The sequence below is a fragment of the Nicotiana attenuata genome, unplaced genomic scaffold (assembly GCF_001879085.1).
Source record: "Nicotiana attenuata strain UT unplaced genomic scaffold, NIATTr2, whole genome shotgun sequence".
Classification (NCBI taxonomy): Eukaryota; Viridiplantae; Streptophyta; class Magnoliopsida; order Solanales; family Solanaceae; genus Nicotiana; species Nicotiana attenuata.
In genome coordinates, this window is record NW_017670366.1 from 706,272 (window position 1) to 719,706 (window position 13,435).

General features: G+C 35.5%; 1 protein-coding gene across 1 annotated transcript; it reads left to right on the top strand.

Annotated features, from left to right (window-relative positions):
- The first annotated feature begins 610 nt into the window (after positions 1 to 610).
- LOC109238446 (DEAD-box ATP-dependent RNA helicase 36) lies at positions 611 to 6,764 on the top strand. The gene is made up of 6 exons (XM_019404919.1): positions 611 to 1,356; positions 2,516 to 2,838; positions 3,340 to 3,543; positions 3,625 to 3,706; positions 5,302 to 5,400; positions 6,127 to 6,764. Exons 1-6 carry the CDS (start codon positions 742 to 744, stop codon positions 6,280 to 6,282), a joined length of 1,479 nt encoding a protein of 492 aa, XP_019260464.1. The 5' UTR covers positions 611 to 741; the 3' UTR covers positions 6,283 to 6,764.
- The last annotated feature ends 6,671 nt before the right edge of the window (positions 6,765 to 13,435 follow it).

The window sequence follows — 13,435 nt, forward strand, 5'->3', positions numbered from 1 at the left end:
CCTTAGATTATGGTTACTGTTATTGCATGTCATTCATCTTTCGGTTTTTATGTTTCTGTTATTATTACGATTTCCACTGGAGTTACTAATGATTTCTCTCCTCTTGTTTTTTATTACTTTATTTTTGTCTTTCTGAGCCGAGGGTCTATCGGAAATAGCCTCTCTGCCCCTATCGGGGCAGGGGTAAGGTTTGCGTATACATTACCCTCCCCAGACCCCACTATGTGGGACTTTACTGGGTAATTGTTGTTGTTGTTGTTATAGTTTTATTCGCATATGATTCTTTTTTCATTAATTAAATAAAATATTTATGGGTGAAAAATGAGGAGAGAGCTACAATAGGAGTAGGTAGGAATAAATGAGGTTGCTATAATTAGAGGGAATGATAAAAGAAAAGATCTTATTGATATTTGGCTACATATTTGCAAACTTGTAACTGGGCTAAAATAGTGCAAGGTCAACTTATGGAGTGCATTATTCTGTAATTTTGTCTTTTGAATTTCTCCCCAAATGTATGATTTTCATCTTCAAAATCTTTTACCTTATTATATCTTATTACCTGTTTTCCTTCAAAAAAAAATCTTATTACCTGTTTTTTGAATTCCCTAAAGTACCCTTTCCTTGCCAGGAGCCGTTTCTTTTCCAAGTTTTTCACAAGTGCAAAATCAAGTCCCATTTGCAGGTTTAGGGTTCATCAGAATTTTCCCAAAAAGCACTCACTTTGATTACTCTAATTGAGCAATGGAATACGAAGAACAAGTCCTTGTAGATCAAAACTTCCCTTTATTCTCCCGCAAAACTAAACCCACCACCAAAAACCCTGTTGCTGCTCCCGCCGCCGCCGCCGCCGCCGCCGAAAATCCCAAGCAGCAGCTTCTCAAGGAGACCAACTCTAGTCCCACACCTAATCACATCACCTTCTCCGACTTGGGCCTCGCTGAATGGGCAGTCCAAACATGTAAGGAACTGAGCATGAAAAAACCTACGCCTGTACAGTACCACTGCATCCCTAGAATCCTCTCCGGCCGAGATGTATTAGGTTTAGCTCAGACCGGTAGTGGAAAAACGGCGGCGTTTGCATTGCCCATTCTCCACCGCCTTGCTGAAGATCCTTATGGGGTGTCCTGTTTGGTGATCACACCCACGCGGGAGCTTGCTTTCCAGCTGGCTGAGCAGTTTCGGGCCTTGGGTTCCTGCTTGAATTTGCGGTGCGCTGTGGTGGTGGGAGGTATGGATATGATAACCCAGACCAAAACTCTGATGCAAAGACCTCACGTGGTGATAGCTACTCCCGGTAGGATTAAGGTTCTCATTGAACAGAATCCTGATATTCCCCCTGTCTTCTCCAGAACTAAGGTAAATAAAACAGCTCCTTTTAGTTCTATCAGAAGATTGCTAATTCTGATGTTGTAATTATTTTCTGGTAAACTCAGCTATGAATTGAGATCCTATAATGTGAGGTTAGTTGAGGATTTCTTAGAATTCCATTATTATAGCTAAAGAATTAATGAACAAGGTCGAACATTTTTTTTTTGATAACCGCGGTGTCCGTGGTAAGGTCTGTGTACACTCTACCCTCCCCAGACCCCACTTGTGGGATTACACGGGGTATGTTGTTGTTGTTGTATAACCGTGGTATCCGGGCCAGCTTGCTCGCACCTCGACTAATTCCACGGGATACCTGCCACCTCCCACCAACAACAACAGGTAACTCTACCAGGTAACTCTATCCACCAAGGCTTGGATAGATGGGAAGAAATCACCTTGCGTTTTTTTGCCTCCTCTCGGATTTGAACATGTTACCTCATGGTTACCACTAGGCCACACCCTTGGGTGCCAAAAATGTGTTCACTTTCAAGGAGATTCTTTTTAAGAATCTATGTCGAAAGAGTTGGATAAGTTAGTGCATTATTACAGTGCTGGTTTTTGTCAAATACAATTCAAAAGAAACCTTGTTAAAAAAATAATTCTTTTTTCTCTTCGATAAGTAATGTCGTAGAAGTATATTGATATGTCGGTACACGAAAGTTCTGGTAAAGCTTCATAGGACTAACATCTTTTGTGCCCTGGTTCATCCAAAAGGTTGGTAAAAAACTATAAGACTTTTTGAGAATGAACAGGCATATAGCACCAAGGCAGATTGTAAGTTTTGAATTGTGTAATGATCATCTTTGAGCCATCCAGATCTATTTTTATCTTATTCAATAAGAGCCAGAATAAGCTGTTTGCTAAGGAACGATGAAGTTTTAGACACTTCATTTTCTATAGAGACCAGCAAAGCAGCAGTTATTTGCCTAAGCAGGCAAATACCTCTTCTTCTTTTTGTCTTCTGTTTTTATGACAATGTGCTTCATGCCTGAAGGGTGAAAGTTCATTCCTTTATTTCCTTTAGTCCCATGTTCCTGTTCGGCTTCGTTACTGTGAAATTAGTCTAATATTAGCAAATACCCATACCAAACCACATGGATAGTCTTCCTCTCCAATTGTGAACTCTTATCTCTATGTTGCCTTTCAGTTCCTTGTGTTGGATGAAGCAGATAGAGTTCTAGACGTAGGGTTTGAAGAGGAATTAAGGGCAATATTTCACTGCTTGCCAAAGAATCGACAAACTCTTCTATTCTCTGCAACAATGACTAGCAACCTACAGACACTACTTGAGCTTTCTGCAAACAAGGCGTATTTCTATGAGGCATATGAGGGATTCAAGACGGTAGAGTCGCTTAAGCAGCAGTACATTTTTATTCCCAAGAATGTGAAGGATGTCTATCTGCAATACATTTTATCCAAACTCGAAGATTTGGGTGTTCGCTCTGCCATCATTTTTGTTTCCACCTGCAGGTACAATTCTTTCTGAAGCCCTATAGGCTCATTTTACTAATTAAATTTCTATAAAGAAGTGTTAGTTCTATCTCAGGAGACCTTTGCTTGAGGTTTTATTCAACTTTAAGATGGCCGCACCTGCAAAACGACAAGAAAACAAAGTTTAACTTTCTGGTTTAGAAGAGATAAAACTAAAAAGTCAAAAGTTTACTTTAAAAATGAAAATTCAAGTAATCCTTTCATTAATAGCAGCCCGATCATTGTGAGGAGTATGTAAAAAGGGCGTGATTCAACAACTTTCATCTACCAAGACCAACTATTGCACCAAAATTTATAGATGAAACAAAAAAAATCTTTTCATACTTCTAGCATCTATCTCATTAATCTGGAAGATTCTCTTATTTCCTTTATTCCAGTAAGTGAAAGTATGTGCAGCACCAAGGCATGTCAATAATAAAAAGAAAGAGGAAGTTGATGATTTTCCGGACGTTTACAGTTATGTTATACTATTTTGACTAGGAGCTGTCAGCTTTTGGGTTTGTTGTTGGAAGAACTCGAAATGGAGGCTGCGGCATTGCATTCATACAAGTCCCAGTCACTGAGGCTTTCTGCACTTCATAAATTCAAATCTGGGCAGGTCCCAATATTGGTTGCTACTGATGTTGCCAGTCGCGGTTTAGACATTCCGACGGTTGATCTGGTGATAAATTATGACATCCCAAGGTTTGAGTTTAATTGGATATTTCCATTACAAGTTAATCAAAAAGAGTTTGATGTGTTAAATGTAGCGATTGTTCGCTGCAGGTATCCACAGGATTATGTTCATCGTGTTGGACGTACGGCAAGAGCTGGAAGAGGTGGACTTGCTGTCAGCTTTATCACTCAGGTGAGAACTTGACAGAATTCTTTTCTGTCGCTAGGGCTTTTCAGATCTGAGTAGTATGGCCGGAAATATCTGCCCGTACCAGGAATGGTTGTTTGTAGAAAGGCCTGTCACGGAATGTTCAGAACACAGCAATAAATTAAACTAGCAATAAGTGGGTATCTGTATTCTTATGGAACAACTGAAAGAAATGAAATCATAATTGGTAATTTTTCCCTGTTTGACTGTGCTTTGATGGCGGAGTTACTTGATAGCTGTATTGATGGAAGATGCAGGTACCCAGGTGTATTCACCATCTAAAGCCAATTCCAGTCATGTATTATCCTCTTTATGTTTTCGAAGCTGTTATGAGTGTCTTCCAGATGTTTGAACGTTTCCTTTTTCCATTTATGTTGACATAGCATGTCATCAATTTGTCTCAGCTTTTTGGGTGCATTAGGTTTCTTCCCAGTTTGTGAGGACTGCTTATGTGAAGCCGATACAAATTTCCTTGACCCTTCAATTTCTTGTTTGTGAGAATGAATCACTGCTCTTGATCTATATTAGTTGAATTAGCACCATCTAAAGCTAATGCCAGCGCTTTATTCTCTTCTTCACATTTTTGAAGTTGTTGCCTGACTTTCCATGAGCCTCCTCCAGAGACTGAACTTTTCCTCCATTTTAGTTGATCCACGAGCTTCCTGCTAACTTCTTCCATCTCCAGTAGCATGAATCATTGTTTCTCAACTATTTGCATGCTTTGGCTCTCTTTCAGCTTCTGAGGATGTTTTCTTCTGTGAAGTCATTGCGAACTCCCTTAGCCCCCCAATTTCTTGGTTAAGAGAACAAATCTGTTGCTCTTGATCGATGTTGGTTGCATTAGCACCATCTAAAGCCAATGCCAACCGTCTATTCTCTGCTTCACATTTCGTAGCATCTCACATAGTCAGCTCGAAGCTTATGATCTGTAGAGCCTAGATGCTTCACAGCGGTCTGCTTTTCCTTTAGCTTTGGCTCAATTGCTCCGTAGGATTATTTCGTGACTACAAGCTCATCTTCTTTCCTAGTCAATTCATGAGTGAGCTTTTCTACCAATCAAATTTGCCTCCTGATTTTTGGTTAGGAGCTCATTGTGGGTTCGTCAAGTTCTCAAACAACTCAGCTTTACTTTGATATGTAGTTTCTCCTTCAATTGCAAGTTTGCCTTCATCTTAGTGCATCATGTACTGTGCCGATTTCCTCGCTCCACAATTAGATCTACTAGAAACACCTGACAGTGAGATTTTGGGTCAAAGTCCATCCAATAAAGGGAGAAGAAGAGAAGTGGGGTTAACTTGGAAATGAAGAAATTGAATTGACCGACCTTCAGTCAAAAGGATGTGTTACTAATAGTGTGATTCAGTACTAGTGCTGCTTCTCTCTGACTGAAGTCGTTCCCTCTTCCTTTGATTTTCTCAAGCTTACTTACCCATATCATGGAAAAGGGGTATGTCAATGGCGACGTGTGCTGCGTTTTTATGAATGTTTTCTTTGTCTTGGAACTAATCAGGAACTTTTGGACTTTCAGCCTGATTATATTTTTCTTTAGCTTTGCTTAGTTTTAAGATTGTTTGTTGCAGAATGATGTGGATCTCATTCATGAAATAGAAGCCGTGCTCGGGAAACAATTGGAGAAATTTGAATGTAAAGAGAATGAGGTGCTTGCTGATATCACAAAGGTAAGAAACCCCCTCCCTCCTCTTTTTTTTCCTCCCCGAAATGTCTGGTCAGTTTAAATGAGATTATATGAGGAACGGATATGTCGTCATTTGCCAGTTTTCATGTTTCTGAATACCTGTATTGAGTAACTTTATGCAATGGCCAATGAGTAACCCACATGCCTAAAGGGTGCGTTTGGTATGGCATAAAACAACTTTTATACCCACTTTATGCAAAAAAAAATTATACCTCGATGCACATGCTTGAATAGTGAAGTTTGGTATGGCAGAAAATATTTTCAGAAAATTAGTTATCTTCTGATATTTGGTTATCAGAATAGACTTTTTTTCCAGGGAAAATATTTTCCACCAAAAGTGGGAAACTGACTTCACTCACTTTAGGTGGAAATCATTGTCCTTCGCAACAATCTCGACACTTAGTTTCAAAAACTTTACATTATTGTCAATTTTCAATGCTCAAAAACTTTACCAAAACAATATCCGGTTTGCTAATGTTGTTGTCAATCTTTAATAAATATTTTTAAGAAAATATTTTCCAATCTCCTACCAAATATTGGAAAACATCTTTCTGCAAAAAATTAGTAAGAAATGACATCACTTTCTGTCGTACCAAATACACCCGAAGTTTATAGTACTAGTTTTATATTCCACTTTGATGTCCCTCCTTAAAGCAGAGTGGTGGTTGAAATTCTTTTAGCTTCACATGAATTTTTTCCTCTTTTGAAGGTTTACAAGGCTAGGCGTGTCGCATCAATGAAGATGATGGATGATGGCTTTGAGGAGAAAGCAGAAAGTCGTAAAGCTCAGAAAGTGAAAATGCAAAATGAGAGAAAGGGAAGGAATAAAAAGCAGAAAAGAGAAAGAGTAGCAAAAGACGTATAAGATCTTCGATCTTATGATTTTACGAGTAGCAGACGTTTCTATGGGAGCTGCATTTTGCACAAGCGGCTACAGAGGAACATGTTAGTTATCAGATGTGGAGTTTTTGAGTTATTTCTCCACTCATCAGCCAAAAAGGAGAATTTTTACGTTCTTCTTAAAGTCTTGCACCATCACACTTAGAGAGATCAAGAGGTTCCTTAATATCCAACTTATCGTTATTGCTCAATTGGTCATTCTTGACAGCAATGGAAAGAAACAACGTCGAAATGAGGTCTGCAACCTTTCTTTTGGCAATGAATCAGCTTGACCGCTTGGACTGATAGTTTCTATATGTAATTTGTTTTGAAATATTGTTTACATAGTGAAATTTTTGGGCGAGACAACATTGGATGAATCGGCTTGTAACAATGTGTCTCAGCTCCTGGAATGTTCATAGTTGATATTTCTGTATATTAGCTATTTAAGGCACCGTTTGTCCATAATTTTTTTTTTTCTTTTTCTTTTTCAAGTTTTTTCTTCCAAAAATGTGTTTGTCCATGAAATTTTGCAAGTTTTTGGGAAATTTTTCGAAAATGAGTTTTTCAAAAATTACTTTTTCAAAAAATTTCTCTTTCCCCACTCACAAAACTGCAACATTTTTTCAAGTGAAATGTAGGGGTGTTCATAAAAACCTGAAAAAGCGAACCAAACCGACCAAAAAACTCGATACTTTTAAGGTTTGGTTTTGAATTTAAAAACCGATCAAATTTGGTTTGTTTTTGGTTTTAATAAAAAAATAACTAAAAAAACCAAACCAAACCAACTATAAAAGTAGCTATTTAAATTTATTATTACACCTATATACATGTATATTTTTATATAAAGTTTCTAAAATTTTATGGTACATATTAGTAATTTATATTTTTAGTTTAATTCTTTGCTATTTAATGATCTAATTCTTTGTTCTAGTTTGATTGGTAGTTTTCTTTTGCTAAGTACAAGAATTTATTTCATGTTAAAAATCGCCATTTTTTATTTAGTACTTAAATTATTCATCACTATTTGATTCAATTATCATCAATATATCTTGGTAAACGATAGATTTCTCAAAGAGCAATTGATTTGATAGTGTTATGTTGAAAATATAGTCGCCGGAATATGCGTTTGGTAGTGTATGTCTCATATTTAAGAAAAAAACCGATAAATAACCGAAGAAACCGAAAAAACGACAAAAATCGACAAATACCGAATCGATAAAAACCGACTTCATTGGTTTGGTTTGGTTCCAATATTTGAAAAATCGACTTACTTGGTTTGATTTTTTTTTAGGGAAAAACCGACCAACCGAACCATGAACACCCTTAGTGAAATGCATATCCAAACATAATTTCAAATTCCAAATACCATTTCTCACCAAAGCTCCAAATACTATATTTTTTTTTCAAAAATTATAATTTTTATGTCCAAACGGCTATTAAATTTCATGGATTTTGGAAATTTTAGAGAAAATACAATGAATTGGAGATGAGAACTGGAGGTGGCATTACATGCTATCAAACAAGTAATGGAGATGAAATTGTGGAGTAAACTGAGTTTTGACAGCTCAAGAACTATCATAGGCCAGGGGTATGCACTGAAGATTAACATTTCTGTGATAGTTTGTAAATATAGTTGTTAGAAAATAGGAATTTCGTTCTGCGGATCCTTTATGATTACTATTATTGATAATTTTATTAACTTTTTTAAGTATAATTTTACGTACTTAATTCATCACATGAAGGCTATGTACTACGTATCTTTCGGGCCTGTTCATGTTAGGTCCGGCTAAGGGCGTCAAATGGGCGGGTTGAGTTGATTTTGGGCGGGTCAAAATGGGCTGATCAATAAATGGATGGGTTAATTAGACTCGTCCAAAAGTAACTTAGGTTGAGATGAGTTGGGTCAAGTTGGGATAAAATTTGGGTCATAGCTTAACCTACCCAACACTTACCATTCTTTAATTAATGTGTATTATTTTCTTATGTATTGTTTAAATATCAAATAATGTTATAAATAGAATTCTATTTATGGTGAATGTCCATATTTAGAGAGATTCTAGGGTTCATTACTTGGTGGCTAAGTCACCGTCTCCCTATAAATAGAGGGTTCTATTCCATTATAATTCATCCCAAATTAATAAGAATTCTCTCTCTCTACTTTTCTCTGCAATATTGTTCTTGTTCTTTTATTATTTTATAACACGTTATCAGCACGAGACTCTAACCAATTGAGTAGAAGCTTTGGGATTGAGCATAATGATTGTCAATTATTCCATAAACTTCCTTCATGATTAAATTCTGGATTTAAGGTAAGTATTTTATCGTATTTTTCTCTTTTATTCTATACTTTGATTTTAAATACAAGCAAAGACAACGAAGTTTGATTATAACTCTAATGGAGTTAGTAAGAAATTATAACCACCCAAAGTGGTGAAATAGTTATCCCTTGCCATGATTGTGGGCAAAGAATTGAAAACTCGTCCCATTGAATTTGCTCCATTCTCATTCCCTTAAGAGAATGTGATAGCAGTATGTGATAAGTCTGAAAGACGACAAAATTATTACCGTGAAGGTATCAATGGATGTGGACGAGGCAATAGATGAAATTATAATCGTCATTATCGTGGTAATGAGAATAATAAGGATTCTCAAAATAAGCCTTCACTCTGTGAAGTTGATGTTTGTCATCGATTTGACATAAGATTTCGTAAAGCACATACAGATGCTTATGGTCCATTCATGATGTGAATGTGATAACATCTTATTTATAAATACATATTCATTCTTGGAAGAATATGAACGTGCTAGTGGTAGTGAATATACCACACTCACCTCTAGAGGGAGGTTTGAGATGATATAAGAAAACAATGTCATTATTATGGCATGAATGGTCATTGATCACGTACCTATTGTACGCCAAAATATTTTGGTAATGTGATTATTAAAGAATAACATTAATGCAAGAAACATATCTTGCATATAATTTTGACCATAACCATAATGGTATAACTTTCTCTTTAAAAGAGATATTCACCATATGGATGTTGATGAATATGTGATAGTACAAAATTAATTGAGAACTCTGCAAGAGCCAATTATACTATTTTGGAGAAACACAATTGATTACCAATAAGGTATTGTGTTATAGTAAGTATCGGAGAAACTTATTCAGTTTCCAAAGTATACGCGAAAGCGGTTGATTATATTGAGACTATAAATAAAGAAAAAATTTAATATCTTCTATTACTACATCTTGTAGCGGGGTAATATGTATGTGAAAAGCTACCCGCTTTATTCTCCAATTTGTACTACATAAACAAAAGAATACCACAATGAAGTGGATATTTATTGATATAAAAACCCATATCATAATAAACTTGGAGTTTATTGATAATTGCACACATCATGGTGTAAACCTGAAGTTTATCAATATTGATAATTTATCCAGTTGGCATACTTGGTTTAGCCATGTTAGTTCATGTATGATGTGCACAAATAATAGAGAATTCACATGGGTAAATATTAAAGAACTAGAAAGTTCTTTACGAATTCTCTTATATTGCTTGTTCTCATTAATTAATAGATCAACTAAAATTGGGATTGAATCCCATGAATGCTGGAAATATCAAAGGTGAATATGGGCCTATTCACCTGCCATGTATACCACATAAGATGCATCTATGAGATGGTTGCATGTGCGATTATTATTAACCCGCAACATGGTGTTTGCGAGGTAACTTGCTCAATAATTTGATTTAGAGCATAATTTCCAGATTTTCTAATTCAAGAAGTTCATCTTGATAAATTGGTTTACATCACAGTTGGTTTAGCAAAATGATTTATTGAGTGCCTCCACTTAATAGCTAAACTATTGCTTATGAGAACAAAGTTATCTATATCAGTTTGATATACGTTATATACGAAAGTATATTATTTTCTCCCCTCACAAGTGGTTCAGGATCAGGAATCAAATAATTCCATCTCATTATTATTGATGTGCGGTGTATATTTTGATTAACACCATAACGCACAAAGATGGGTTCTCAAAGTTGAGGAACCAAGTTAGTTTTTCTAACATGAGGGGGAGACAAGATACAACAGTTGAGAAAAAGTTACATGGAATGAATTATCATTTATACATCTAGATCCTCGAATAAGATAATATGAACTTGAAGTTCATAAAAGGATAATTCAGTTGCAATATATTGCAAAGCATGCCAGACGCATTTGCTGACCCAAAGAAAGTAACTATATTCTCATTGCAAATGCTCCTATTAGAATAAGTCCTAGAAGGACAAAGTCTATAGTACGCTTAAAGCATATAGACAAATCGGTTTCAAATAAACTTCTTGATAAAGAAGATGAGCAAATGATCAAAATGATCATAATAAAGGAGGCAAGTGATCTAGAAGATCACATGACATAACACTTCATAAAATCTCATGAGAGATTCAGGTACCTGAATATATGAATGAAGAGATCTCCATGTTATGTCTTTATGAAAAATAAGGAGGTTGGAACCGATATAAAATAGTTATCGACGACATCTATCATAGCGCTAAGATAGATGAGGATCTTAAGTCTATCGAATATAGACACAAAAATATTGGCCAAATGGAAGAGCCACAATTCAAGTATAATTTGAATTCATATGAAAGACATATAGTTTTGAACATGTAGTTCAAATACTTGAAAGTATAAAGTCAATGGTATGCGCAATCAGTTTTCGATATCTTATATGTCTAGCATGGCATGAAAACTTGATATGCATCTAAAGTCTATTATATGGCTTATATGACTTAAAAATCCTTGAAGGATTTAAATTGCTTAATGCATATAGAATTCATGGTCATGAAGTACTACATCCTCAGTGCAATTTGTGCACAAATGTATCTTGCTATAACTATAGGCAGATAATATGATAGCAAGAGTTTTCACCTCTATATGAAGATATTGAACTGACGATTCTAACAAGATCATATGAAGACAATTCATCTCTATCAAGAATGATGATTTCAAGGTGCAATATATTCATTCAAGCTAATATGGCTGATTTGTTTATCAAATCTCTACCAAAGATCTTTTGAAGATGGTGCACAAGATTGGAATGCAAAGGCTCAAGGATGTGAATTGATGCTCTCATCAGGGGGAGTTAACACGCGTTGTACTCTTTTTTCCTTACAAGGTTTTGTCCCACTGGGTTTTCCTTGCAAGGTTTTTAACGAGGCAACCAAAAGGCGTATCATTAGATATGTGTACTCTTTTTCCTTTTTCTAAATTTTTTTCCCATTGGGTTTTATTTTAGTTAAGGTTTTAACGAGGCACATTATCTGTTGAATAGACATTCAGGGGGAGTGTTATAAATAGAATTATATTTATGGTGAATGTCCATATTTAGAGAGATTCTAGGGTTCATTACTTGGTGGCTAAGCCACCATCTCCCTATAAATAGAGGGTTCTATTCCATTGTAATTCATCCCAAATCAATAAGAATTCTCTCTCTACTTTTCTCTGCAATATTGTTCTTGTTCTTTTATTATTTTATAACAAATAAGACTTTTTTTCTTTTGTTATGGTCATATACAATATATCAAACAAAAAAAAATTATTTTATATGTATATTTTAACAAAGTTACTCGTATATTAATTTGGGATAAAATCAGCAAATTTCACATGTGTCGAAATTGATTGGATCAAAATGAGTTGAATTCAACAAATAGGCGATCAATAACTAGCCCAACCTTGAATTTGGGCTCAAATTACCACCCTCAGGGTCCGCCAAGTTTTACTTGAACCGGCCGTCTAACCCTTCTGGCTGTTTCATAATTCATAGTCATAGAACGGACCGTCACCCCTTCAGGTTTTCCTTACTAATTGGCCACATGTGTAAAGTATTTTTATTTTATCCTCCTAATGTTGTGCTTGTTGAATCTTGTTAATTTCCATTCCCCCAAATTTGAATATACTTGTGCTTTGTTTCACTCCCTCTAATATGAAACATGAGTTTTTATCCCCAGATAACAACGATATATTTGGCCAGACTTCTGAAAGCAACTTATTTTGAGAAGTTTATTTTTTTCAAAATACTTTTTAAAAAAGTACTTTTGATGAGAAACAATTTGTATTTGACTAATTAATTAATTTGAAAAGTACTTTTAAGCAATAATTAATATTCGGCTAGACTTTTAAAAAGTAACTCTAAGTATATTTTTTATTTCTCAACAATCAATTTTGTTTTTATGCAAAAATATTATTTACTTCTAAAAGCTTGGCTCAAAAAGGCAAAAGTGTTGGTCCAATTGAATGAACATGGATGTGGCCCCCAATCAACTCGGAAACGCAGACATGTGTGGGCAAATGGTCAGATAGCGATTCTCAGGAATGTTATATAGAAATTGGTTGGTACTTATTTTATTCTAATTTTGAATTAAAAATCTCAACGTCGAGACAATTCAGAACATTATTGTTTTAAGAATTAAACAGAAAAACTAAAATTTAGAATATACTTAAAATTCCTAAATAGCACCTCTTTCCTTGGTCAAAATAGCATGGTATAGCCAGTTTTCGGACTGGTCATTCAAAAATAGCCAGCGTTTACCAAGTCCATGAAAAATAGCCACTATTTTGCTGCAACAGAGACCGGTCCAGCATAATATACTGGAGTTCGGTGCACCTGTGTATGAACTCCAGCATATTATGCTGCACCGGTATACTTTGCTGGCTCCAGTATAATATATTGGAGACTGGAGCACCGGTGCTCCAAACTCCAGTATATTATGCTGGACCGGTATACTTGCTGGAACTCCAGTATATTATGCTAGAGTTCTAGTGTACTTATGCTGGAACTCCATCATATTATGCTGGAGTTCCAGCATACTTATCCTGGAACTCCAGTATAATACGCGGGAGTTCAAGTATACTTATGCTGGAACTCCGGCATAATATACTGACATAGGTTTTGAATTGTGTTTTTGCTCAGATTTATCTTTACATGAAAAATGGCTAAATTTTAATTACTTTTAAAATTAGACTATTTTTGAACGACCAATTGTAAATTTAAGTATTTTTGAATTTCACTTCACTCCTTTCCTTGTGTCATTTTTACGACATATGTTTATAGGAGTATGTAGATGTTA